Genomic DNA, 12,967 nt, shown 5'->3' with positions numbered 1-12,967 from the left:
AAAGCGGCCTTTATGCAGCCTTTCGGTTGAGTTCCTACCGACCGTAGCATGAGCCAGCCACAGCAGAGGACGCGGCCCACTGGGACCGTCCAAGCTTGGCACTCCTCCAGAAATATGTAAATATATATATATATATATATATATATATATATATATATATATATATATATATATATATATATATATATGTAATATATGAATATTGGAGATTTCCTTGTATAACCTTTTATCTTCCATTACATAATAAGAATGTTGACATCAACAGCATTTCTGTAAATCTTGGGAAATCATTATTGAAATCGCTGTACTTGAGTTTTGGTGACATCTTTTTTTTTTTTTGTTATCCAGTATGTCAGTTAAACATTTTTCCCAGTATGTGATACCAGTGTGTGCTGTGTCTGCTTAGACGGTGTTGTGTCTCTTGGACAGTGGAGCTGACATCAACCGGCCGAACATCTCTGGAGCCACGCCTCTGTACTTTGCCTGCAGGTGATGTCATCAGTGATGTCACTGTAATATTGACGATTCACAGCGTGGTTTAAACTCGCCTCTCTCGCACTTCCTCTTAACTGTTCAGGAGCAGAGATCAGGTCCCCAGGAATCCCGCCAATCGATGCCAAAGTGTTCCAGTTAGATAGTAAATGCCGTAAACATGTTCCTTGTAAATCTTCACAATCATTCCCCAAAAGAACCAAGCAGACCTGCCCGATTGCACAATCAGAATTTTCTTCAAAACTTGTCATTTACAGCGTGTAGCTCGCTAGCTCGAAATGTGTTGTTTTCCCAAAGCAAACAGAGTTTGAGGACGGCAACACTCAGAGAGCGGAAGGTGGGGGCATCCGGCGCGTGGATGTCAGGCAATTATCCTGAAAAAGACTAGTTGTTTGGTGACGAAAGCTACCACCGTACACGCCGTCACGTGCTCTGTCACGCAGCACCAGATCAGCCAATAGCAACAAAATTCAATTGCAAAAGCTGGGTTTCAACCAGTAGAGAGCAGGCTCTATGCATATTTATGTCACAGCATGTAGAATTCAAACACTTCCCATCAACAACACTACTGAATACCCACATACTGTATATTGGTTTTAGTGTCTCTTTAGACAATGACTTAACAGGAGTTGGCATTTCACAGTTGTTTATTCACGTTTTAGGGATTTTAATATTCTAAAATACCCATGGATAGCTTTAAATATCAAAGTGCCGATATATGACAGTCCATTACTGTGTTATTCTGAAGCCATGGCCAAAGAGACACAGCGCAGATCCTGCTCTCTCGTGGTGCCAAATACCTCGCTGACAAGAATGGAATCACTCCTCTGGATCTTTGTGTGCAGGTGAGTTTTTTTTAACCTTTTAACTCATGTACTTTACACTTCTTCTTTGTAGCGTTGTGTTGTTCAGTTCATGTGGTTACTGTCTCTCCTTGTGTGTGTTCAGGGTGGATATGGGGAGACCTGTGAGATCCTCATCCAGCACCACAGCAGACTATTCCAGACCCTCATCCAGATGACACAAAATGATGAAATGAAAGAGAACATGGTATGACCAGTTTGTTTCTACATTCATTGATAAGCCCTGTGTATACACTTCTATTGACTGTGTGTGTGTGTGTGTGTGTGTGTGTGTGTGTGTGTGCGTGCCTGCCTGTCTGTCTGTCTGTCTGCCTGTCTGTCTATCTGTCTGTCTGTGTGTAGCTCAGGCAGGTTCTGGAGCATGTCTCTCAGCAGAGAGACAGTCATTACCAGAGGATCTTGACCAGTCTTGCTGAAGTAGCTACCACCAATGGACACAAGCTTCTCAGGTATAATTGTTGATTTTCCCTCTAGATATTTCTTAAGGGTTGTCTTTATGTTAGACCAGTGATTCCCAACCAGGAGTACTTGTGCCCCAGGGGGCACGCCTGCTGTTGCCAGGGGGTACTTGAAAAGATAAGTCCATACATACCCTTCTCATCTCCGTGCGTGTTGTAACTTTCTGACGGCTCCACCGGTAGCTTAGCCTAGCACAGATGCTGGAGGTAACCGGTTCCAACTAGCCTACTGCTCCGAATAAGTGACAACATAACGCCAACATGTTCCTATTTACATGTTGTGATTTGTATAGTCACAGCGTGTACAAACAACAAGGTCACATGAGACACAGCCATCTTCTAACCGTATAGAAACTGGGAACTATATTCTCAGAAAGGCGAAGAAGTGCTACTTGGGCGGAGTGATATGCTTTGCAGCACCTGAGAAGCCCCGAGCAGAGAGTAGAAATGCTTCGCTTTTCTGAGAATATAGTTCCCAGTTTATATACGGTTAGAAGATGGCTGTGTCTCATGTGACCTTGTTATTTGTACATGCTGTGACTGTACAAATCACAACATGTAAACAGGAACATGTTGCCGTTATTTTGTCACTTATTGGGAGCAGTAGGCTAGATGGAGCCGGTTACCTCCAGGATCCGTGCTAGGCTAAGCTACCGGTGGAGCCGTCAGAAAGTTACAACACGCACGGAGATGAGAAGGCTATGTATGGACTTCTCTAACTCTGGCGGTTACGGTGAATAAGCTAAAGTCCCAATAAGTCGGCGTGTTCTTTTAAGCAGCTCAACTAATTTGACAAAAATAATTGCCGGAAGTGGCAATTTGCGCGTTCAAACCCTTTCTCGGCCAACAGAAGGTTGTAGTTTTAGTAGTTCCTGTTGTTTCTAGCCTTAACGACTACTCCAAGTGCTTTTACATATAACAGGCACCATTCACACACATTCATACTCTGTGGCCTAGGCTGCCATATAAGGTGCCACCTGCTTATCACATAAACATACACACATTTACACACTGATGGCACGTTGAGCTGCATTTGTGTGAGAATTTCACCACCATGTGGCCAATTGGTCTCATATTTGGGCTCTTGGCTGATTACTTACCCCTTTTCTTGTCCTTGTTTCTTTTAGTTTTAATACTTTTAGTTTTAATACTTTTCTCTCCTTAGCATTTCTATGTAGCACTTTGAGATTTGCTTAAATATAAAGTGTTACAAATAAAATGAATTATTATTATTATTATTATTATTATTTTATTTCTTGAGAACAGAATGCACATCATTTCCAGTCATTGGGCAGCGGCGGAAGACGACGAATAATAATAAACCGGAGCAAAAACAATAGGGTTCTACCCCTTCGGGGTTTGATCCCTGATTATAAATTGTGTAAAAGAACATATCAGCTGTAACACCTGTACACAGAAGTGTAAACCGTTAGCTAAAAGTAATTAATAAATGGTGAAAATTAGGGGTGGGAAAAATAATCGATTCTTAGATGCATTGCTATTCTCTTTAGAACGATTCAATGCTCGATGCAGATAACTTAATAATCGATTAAAAAAATCTAAATGTGTTGATTGTTATTTAAAAGTTACTGTCTCCAGATAAGTAAAAATCAGAAAACAGAGTGACTGAAAGAAGATGGGATAATGGACAGCAACTTAGAGTTAAGGCAAGAGTGCAGAAAAAAACACACACAAAAATGGCCAAAAGGGGAAATAAAATTAGATTTTGTATATATACACATGATCTAATAAGACATACATCAAATAATTAGGCAAAACACATACAGGCTGTTCATCTACTTTATCACATTACATCTGACCACCTCATGTTTCATGTTCTAAGAAGCCAATTCTCCACCTTTAAACATGACTGGGCCTCTGACATGGAAGATTACTGGGAGAGAAGGGGACTTTCACAGCATGTTTAAGGCTTAAGCATGGACTGACTACAAAATAAAAACCTCAGTAGACCAAACATTTCATTAAAACTTGTGTGTGACAGATATATGTCAAAATCTAAGCTTTGTCTAGCTGCTTTGTCTAGGAAGTGATTAGCAAACTCTGAGTAGCAAACTCAGATTTATATGTATATTTTTTTTAAATCACGCATGGAAATGTACATACAAAAATTTGTTGGATCGATAATCGGTTAAGAATCGAATCGTTGGCCTCGGAATCGAAAGGTGAGGTGCCAAGAGATTCCCACCCCTAGTGAAAATAAGCGGCTGCAATGGTTAATTAAAAGTACTGACTAACACTTTAACTAGTTAGCTAAAAGTAATGGATAAACGGTTGAAACACCCAGCTTCACTCCCTTTTAGGGAGAAACCTCGAGCGGTGAGGAAAACTCCCTTTTAGAGAGGAACCTCGGACAGACCCAGGCTCTTGGTGAGTGGTGTCTGACGGTGCCGGTTGGGGGTGTGATGAACAGTGGCAAATATAGTAACAATAAAGATAATGGAACTATGACTAGAAATAGTAGATGTTGTAGTTCATGGGGTAGCAGTGCACCGCAGGGCGTTACAGGGCGTAGCAGGGCGCTGAGCAGGACCACGTGGGAAGCTGCAACCATGATTTAGGTGCCACTAGTCCAAGGAAAACTGCGAGGCGAGAAAACATAAGGGGCCCTATTTTAACGATCTGAAATGCAAGTATCAAACGCCAAACGCAAGTAGCTTTGTGGGCGGATCTCGGGCGCTGTTGCTATTGTACCGGCGGGATAAATGACTCTTGCACCCGACGCAAATCTAAAATGGGTTGGTCTGAAGTAGCTACATTACTCATAGGTGTGGTTTGGGCGTAACGTGCAATAAACCAATCAGAGCGTTATCTCACATTCCCTTTAAAAGCTGGCGTGCTTGTTCCATGGCGGATTGCTATTATAATGGCGGATTTAATAGGCGCACGCTCTTAATACATCCATGGGCGCCTGCCAGGAGCGGTTCACAGCTGAGGAAACTGTTTGCTATTGATTTTTCTTTTTGTCAAAATGTAAATAAAGAAATGTCACGAAAACATACTTTCCGATGTTTTGGGCTCACTCTCACTGAATCACGAGGTTATGAATGCATGGTGATATTTTTGCTATGTAGTCTAACATTAGACCGAGATGACCTCACTATAGACGATGCAGCTCTTCTGTCTCTCCCGTGCTGCTGCTGGGGCATTTGGGTTAAGTGGCATCGGCACATGCAGTTCAACATCACATCTCCTTAAGTCCTCTAATATTTCCTCATTTATGTCATCAACACATCCATGATTCATGGAAATGTTGTGTAAAACAAGGTCATATCTTTCCTTGTATTTATGTATGGTTTGCAAAAATGGGAACTGCTGGGTCCGTGAGATGAGAGAAGCAAAGTGTATGGGCGGTGTGCACACTCTACATTACGGCCAAGCACGCGCCCTTATAATAGCATCTGAGTAACGCGCCACTGACTTTAGACTAGGTTTTTCCTGGTCTGTGGCGGAACTGTTTTCTGAAACTGTAAAATAGCACTAGGGAACGTTTGCGCCGGAACACACCTCCTCTTTTTGCTAAACCGTCCCCCCGGGAGCGCAAGTTCATTCCCTAATTTACCGACATGAGTCTGTGGAGGGAAAAGTCCGCTGTGCGTTGGGTGCAAAATAGGAATGAAACATGAGTCGGTGTACAAAGTCAATTGCGCTGGGTGCAAGATAGGGCACAAGGACTCTGGGGAATAAGCTCCCCAGAGCTAGGTTAGTAACAAGCATTTCTGGGACATGAATGCACACAGATGGAAAGAGAGAGGACAGAGAAGCTCAGTGTGTCAAAGGAAGTCCCCCGGCAGTCTAAAACTATAACAGCATAACTAAGAGCTTGACCAAGGCAAACCTGAGCTAGTTCTATAATGGTTGGTAGATGAATCTGACAACTATGAAGAGACAAACATATTATCCATTACATGTCTCCCTACATTGCACCTGTCTTATCTGTGTCAGTGTGCCTGATTTTGTGTAGCTGCATTACAAATGGTGGCTCATTTTTACCTCTGTCCATCCTCAGCCTGTCCAGCAGTTATGAAGCTCAGATGAAGAGTCTGCTGAGAATCGTTCGTATTTTCTGCCACGTGTTCCGCCTGGGGCCTTCTTCACCCAACAACGGCAACGACATGGGCTACAATGGCAACAAGACGCCTCGCAGCCAGGTCTTTAAGGTTAGTAGGAGCTGGATATACAGTACGTTGTGATCTGTAGGTGCTGTAAGAAACACTGAGGAGGCTACTGGGATGGAAGTAGTGAATGCTCTGTGTTATTTGCAAAAGTGTGAAATTAAAATGGCAACAAAAAGTGTTTTTTTTATTTATTTAATTATATCAAAACTGATAATCACCAATTCTACTTTTAAATTATACATTGGTTAATGCTTAATTCTGGGATATTTAATGAAAGTATGCACATCCAAAAAACACAAAACACCTGGCAATTGTTTTAATATAATCTTCATACTTTATTTTGCTTCCACAATATCTTTAATTGATTAATGTAGTGCAATGTTTCGATTGGTCTAAGATCTCCACCAAGCATAGCACCAACATAGTGTGTGTGTGTGTATATATATATATATATATACACACAAATAAATCCAGAGGCTTTAATACAGCTTAACATAATTGTTCTTCAGACAAATACAGGTGCTGGTCATATAATTAGAATATCATGAAAAAGTTGATTTATTTCAGTAATTCCATTCAAAAAGTGAAACTTGTATAATGTATACATTCATTCCACACAGACTGATATATTTCCAGTGTTTATTTCTTTTACTTTTGATGATCATAACTGACAACTAATGAAAACCCCAAATTCAGTATCTCAGAAAATTAGAATATTGTGACAAGGTTCAATATTGAAGACACCTGGTGCCACACTCTAATCAGCTAATTAACTCAAAACACCTGCAACGGCCTTTAAATGGTCTCTCAGTCTGGTTCTGTAGGCTACACAATCATGGGGAAGACTGCTGACTGGACAGCTGTCCAAAAGACGACCATTGACACCTTGCACAAGGAGGGCAAGACACAAAAGGTCATTGCTAAAGAGGCTGGCTGTTCACAGAGCTCTGTGTCCAAGCACATTAATAGAGAGGCGAAGGGAAGGAAAAGATGTGGTAGAAAAAAATGTACAAGCAATAGGGATAACCGCACCCTGGAGAGGATTGTGAAACAAAACCCATTCAAAAATGTGGGGGAGCTTCACAAAGAGTGGACTGCAGCTGGAGTCAGTGCTTCAAGAACCACCACGCACAGACGTATGCAAGACATGGGTTTCAGCTGTCGCATTCCTTGTGTCAAGCCATTTCTGAACAAGACACAGCATCAGAAGTGTCTCGCCTGGGCTAAAGACAAAAAGGACTGGACTGCTGTTGAGTGGTCCAAAGTTATGTTCTCTGAAAGTAAATTTTGCATTGTCCCGGAGTCTGGAGGAAGAGAGGAGAGGCACAGAATCCACGTTGCTTGAAGTCCAGTGTAAAGTTTCCACAGTCAGTGATGGTTTGGGGTGCCATGTCATCTGCTGGTGTTGGTCCACTGTGTTATCTGAAGTCCAGGGTCAACGCAGCCGTCTACCAGGAAGTTTTAGAGCACTTCATGCTTCCTGCTGCTGACCAACTTTATGGAGATGCAGATTTCATTTTCCAATAGGACTTGGCACCTGCACACAGTGCCAAAGCTACCAGTACCTGGTTTAAGGACCATGGTATCCCTGTTCTTAATTGGCCAGCAAACTCGCCTGACCTTAGCCTAGAACTTAAATCTATGGGGTATTGTGAAGAGGAAGATGTGATGTGCCAGACCCAACAATGCAGAAGAGCTGAAGGCCACTATCAGAGCAACCTGGGCTCTCATAACACCTGAGCAGTGCCACAGACTGATCGATCCATGCCACGCTGCATTGCTGCAGTAATTCAGGCAAAAGGAGCCCCAACTAAGTATTGAGTGCTGTACATGCTCATACTTTTCATGTTCATACTGTTTAGTTGGCCAACATTTCTAAAAATCCTTTTTTTGTATTGGTCTTAAGTAATATTGTAATTTTTTGAGATACTGAATTTGGGGTTTTCATTAGTTGTCAGTTATAATCATCAAAATTAAAAGGAATAAACACTTGAAATATATCAGTCTGTGTGGAATGAATGTACACATTATACAAGTTTCACTTTTTGAATGGAATTACTGAAATAAATCAACTTTTTCATGATATTCTAATTATATGACCAGCACCTGTATATTGGAGGAGACATTAATAATCTTATTAGAGAGAGAGAGAGAGACTGTCTACATCTTTATTAGCTTATTATGAATATACCAGTATCAGCATGCAGTATATGTTGGCCAACAGTTAACAGGAAATGTCCCTGCAGAAATATCAAAGAAATGAGTTAATTTAGAAACAATGTCTCCAATGCATAGTTTGTCCACCAGAGAGCACTAACACGTTAATCTTTACACTGCAGTATGTCCTGTTCACTACATATCTTAGTCACTAATCTTTAAGAACCACATTTATGTGACCAATGTCAAAAATGTAAATGGAAAAAAAAAAAAAAAAAATGCGGTGAATTTTATAATATCAATATTGACCGACCTCAAAATTCAGTGTCTGCCAGGCTATGCTCCAGCTTTTTGGAATTTGAAAGGAAACAATCAGTGGTTTAAGTGCTGTCTTTCAGCTTTTGAGGGTGTTTACTTTTAAGGTTGATGAGAGCGGTGAGAGTGAACCAAAACAGTGAGCTCAAAGGCTCCAAAAAGCTCTACAAAGCTGCAGAGTTGGTGATAATTCTTTTTTGGGTTTGTCTCTATGAGTGACCACTTTCATAGAACACATAGTCACCTGATCCTTTGTTAATATGAAAACTATTGATTACTGCACCTTTTTAAAGCACTGTTGTAGGGTTTAAAAATGTCCGGCTTTGGCAAGTCCTGGTGGTAGTATCAAAAACAGCACTGGGGCAGTAGTGGAACTTTTTCTAGTTAATTGCTTCTTTTATTGGAAGATAGTTGGTAACACTGGCACATGATCATACTGTCTTGACTGTATATCCTTTCAACTAAAACAGCACCAATAAGAATTGACTCCATTGGTTGCAGATGTGTGCGAGACAGATGGCTGTGGAGACGGTACAAAAAGATGAATGTCCCTGGACAGGTTCTGCTGTCTTTGATGTGAGCCATGGACATTTTTATCATTTGCAACAGCAATCATAAACCTCTGCATGTCAAATGCATTGACATGTTGAATTTTGGGAAATATGATCTCTGGAACTCTGCAATCCTATAATCTTACCTACCATCACAATATGTAGCTGGGCGTTTGAATGATTTAATGTTACATTTGAAAATGATTGGCATTTTGGTGTGTGTGGACAGAGTTAGGGTTGGGCAATATGTAGACAATCTTTCATGCTATATGCCATTTTAGATTGCACTTTGAGATGTACAGCATGTCATGATATTGTTATCTATAATGATGTACTTACAGTATGTAGCATAAATGAGTACACCCATGCTAAATTTGACTAAAAAGACGAATAAAAAAATCATCTTTTGGAAATTGATGGAATTAATGAGGAAAAATCCAACCTTTAAGGACCCCAGTTTTTATGGGGTACTTTCCATAAAATCATCTCTCAATGCAAATCAAACCAGCTATTAGGCTAACTGACATAAAACCATGCCAATCTCTAGGTATGGTGAAGGGCATGTGATGATGTGGGGGGGCTATTTTAATTCCAAAGGCCAAGGGACCTTTATCAGGATGCATAGTATCCTGGATCCATGAAATAACTGGTCTTTAAAAATAAAAATCTGCCTGCCTCTATGGGAATTTAACATAAGGGTGTACTTACTTATGCCCCCTGTATTTTAAGAAGAACATTTATTTATTTACGATACATTATTCATTCACAAAGAAAATTGGTGTCCTTGAAGATTGGATTTTTCCTAATTTTTTTTAAGGCATTAAGTTCAATTTTTTTTATTCCTCTTTTTAGTCAAATGTAGCATGGGTGTAATCATTTATGCTACAAACTGTATATAATAATTTATATCTATCAAGGTCCTTCCAATCCTGTAATTCTAATATTGTCATAAAGCATAAATCCTGCTCAGTGGTTTGTAACACTGCCTGCAATCACGTGACACAACAAAAAATGGTAAAGCACCAGTGTCCTGGGTATAGAAAGGATTTGCAAAGTCTCTGACACATTTTATAGTATACTGTATATACTGTATACTAATATTGCCCAACACTAAATAGAGTCTTCATCCTGTTGGGGTTAGGATTGTGTGATTGCGGGATTTTCATTAACACTCTGTCCAATTTCACTTCTAAAATACTTTTAACACACAGGGAGGAGGAGTGTGCTACTGTAGTGTTTGGGCTTTCTATCTATGGCCTGAATGAAGCTTTAAAAAAACAACAACCTGCAGACCCCCCCCGAAGGCCAAAGTCACTCCTCTCTTGTAATGTTTTCGTGGATCCCTCCCTTTGTGTTTTCCTTTGATCCTGTGTGCCTCTCACCACCTGCCGGTCTCTTTGCAGCCAATGGAGCTGCTGTGGCACTCCCTGGACGAGTGGCTGGTGCTTATCTCCACAGAGCTGGACAGGAACAGGAAGAACCCTTCTTCCTCCTCCTCCAGCAGCAGCGAAATAGCCTCGCTGCTGCTCAAACAGCGGGAGGTTGACCACTCCGGCTCCACGCCGAAGCTGCCCTCCTTGCTGGACGCTCAGACCGTCATGGAAACAGAGGTGTACGTCGATGGGGAGGACGTCATCTCCATGACGGCCAGTCGGCTCAGTGCTGTGATCCAGGCCTTCTATATGTGCTGCTCCTGTCAGATGCCACAAGGGTCAGTGTTCAGCCTTCATCTGTCAGCTGTAACATCTAATCAATATACAGAAAAAGGGTGACTTTCCTCTGTGGTGCCAGCTGACGGAGCTCGGAGCTGAAATCTGACACATCGCATCATCTGGCGGTTCTTGGCAGACCTCGGCTGCTCTGAGCTCCGTGCGCTGCTGCCATGGAGGGAAGCCACACACCGTTCATCTAAACACCCTGCCCACACAAAGATGACACAGAGCTGAATTGAAATCGGCAAAGTATCTTTTTAATAGGGCTGGGACTATATGCTTTTGCCCTGATTCAATTCTTTCACGATACACAGGTGCCAATTTGATTTGTATCGGGATTTTTTAATTTATTCCGATTCTAGAAGTATTGTGATTCTTTAGCATTGAGTATTGCAATTTTCTTCTCCTTCTTTAACAAAAGCAAAAGTTGAATACACGTCTAGATACAATATATCATTAACCTTTCTAAAAACTAATTGTTTTTTAAAAGGAATGCACGTCACAAGTCAGTCAGTCTGACAGTAATTTAATTCCTAAAGAAGTACATAACATGTATTTTCTGCTTTCCGTCTGTTTTTTCTGGAAACGGATATGATGTAGTCGTCAGCGCTACCGTATGAACAGAAAATATTTAGGTGAATCATTGGTAAAAAAAATAAATAAATACATACAAAATATTGATTCTAGGGAAAAGAATCAATTCTAAAAATCTACCCCTACTTTTTAATGCTCTGCATGTTAAATCATGCTTATCTGCTATGACTGCTACAACCATAGCCACCACCACTAATGCTGTACTACTGCTGACACTGCTCCTACTACTACTGCTACTGCTATAGCCACAACTACAACTGCTGGTGCTATTACTGCCATTACTGCTGCTGTAGTACAAGTGCAGACACTAGTACCACTACTACTACTACTACTACTGTGCTACTGCTAAGTACTGTTGGTATTTCCACTGCCACTATAGTCTCCTTTGCCAGACCTTCTTCCACAGCGCTGGAAGGAGGGTCTGGCGAGTCTACACAGCATTTCGGGATGGAAGAAAAACGTGCTCCGGTTTATTGGCATTTCTTTAAACCAATCACAATCGTCTTGGGCAGCGCTAAGCGTCGTATGGAGCAACGGCAGCCTCTGCAAAATAGCCCCTGGAAGGAATTTGTTTTGGTGGAACATGTGTACGTTTAAAAGTTGTTTTAGTCGTGCAACAGAACACTCAGATTGGACAGATAGTCTAGCTAGCTGTCTGGATTTACCCTGCAGAGATCTGAGGAGCAGTTAACCATAGTCCTCAGAAATCCACCGGAGTTTAAAATTACAACACAAAGGAACCCCAAGGCAACGGAAATCCGGCCTAAATGAGGGACATCAGGCGGAATTTCCGGCAGCACCGGAGCAATCCCGAAAGTGGAACATTGTGTATATAGACAACTGCTACTGCTGCTGTACTACTATTGACACTATTACTACAGCCACTACTACTGCTGCTGTTCTACTGCTGATAATGTTACTTTTACCATAGCCGACCTTGTGCATTAAGAGAAGCTACCCACTGCAACATATATCTAATGCGATTTGATTTAGGGCTGCATTATATGAGGAACAAATGCGATATTCGATAACGTTGACATTTTTCGATAGCGATATTACTTGCGATAAATAAACAGATATTAAAGTGTACTCAGTTCTGCCTTTCTGCTGCTGTCAGTAGTCTGTTAAAATCAAATCAAAATCATTTCCAACTAGGGCTGGGCGATATGGAGAAAATCAAATATCACGATATTTTTGACCAAATACCTCGATATCGATACCGCAACGATATTGTAGTGTTGGCGGGGTCTTAAAAGCAATGAAAAAGTCTTAATTTTGATAATCTCAAATGAAGGCCTTAAAAGCCTTGAATTTGTTATACAAAGTCTTGAATTTCGTTACAAAGGTCTTATATATTTTTTGCCTTTCCTAGGATTAAGTTCATACCGTAACAAAATTAACTTAATGTAGGCTAATTAAAAACTGACCGGAGCCCGTCGCTGGTGCGTCTCTGGTGCGTCGCTGGACTCACCAGACCGAGACACAAAGTAAACACGCCTCTCTGACCGGTACCGGGGGGGATAGCGGTTAAACTGAGCAGAGGATGTGCGGAATGTGTCGGTGTTTTCGGAGCCTGGCTGGCCGCTCGGCGCCTTCAGACAAAGCTCAAGCTAACAGGCTAACGGCTTATTAGCTAGCCAAACACCGAGCGGTAACAACTGCAAAGATTGGACCTGTGAGCGCATTAAT

General features: G+C 41.3%; 1 protein-coding gene across 3 annotated transcripts in view; it reads left to right on the top strand.

Moving 5' to 3' along the window:
• The window catches only part of hace1 (HECT domain and ankyrin repeat containing E3 ubiquitin protein ligase 1), a 52,509-nt gene that overhangs the window by 14,627 nt on the left and 24,915 nt on the right, over positions 1-12,967 (top strand). For 2 of the 3 annotated variants that reach the window (XM_078253590.1, XM_078253589.1), the window contains exons 7-13: positions 407-489; positions 1,241-1,337; positions 1,441-1,542; positions 1,698-1,804; positions 5,841-5,991; positions 8,923-8,997; positions 10,376-10,683. In XM_078253590.1, the coding sequence (XP_078109716.1) occupies positions 407-489; positions 1,241-1,337; positions 1,441-1,542; positions 1,698-1,804; positions 5,841-5,991; positions 8,923-8,997; positions 10,376-10,683 (923 nt within the window). The remainder of the gene's footprint in view (positions 1-406; positions 490-1,240; positions 1,338-1,440; positions 1,543-1,697; positions 1,805-5,840; positions 5,992-8,922; positions 8,998-10,375; positions 10,684-12,967) is intronic. The other variant, XM_078253591.1, reaches the window with a different exon arrangement.

The sequence above is a fragment of the Sander vitreus genome, chromosome 6 (assembly GCF_031162955.1).
Source record: "Sander vitreus isolate 19-12246 chromosome 6, sanVit1, whole genome shotgun sequence".
NCBI lineage: Eukaryota > Metazoa > Chordata > Actinopteri > Perciformes > Percidae > Sander > Sander vitreus.
The sequence above is the reverse complement of the archived record's forward strand: the minus strand, read 5'-3'. Positions and strand labels throughout refer to the sequence as shown.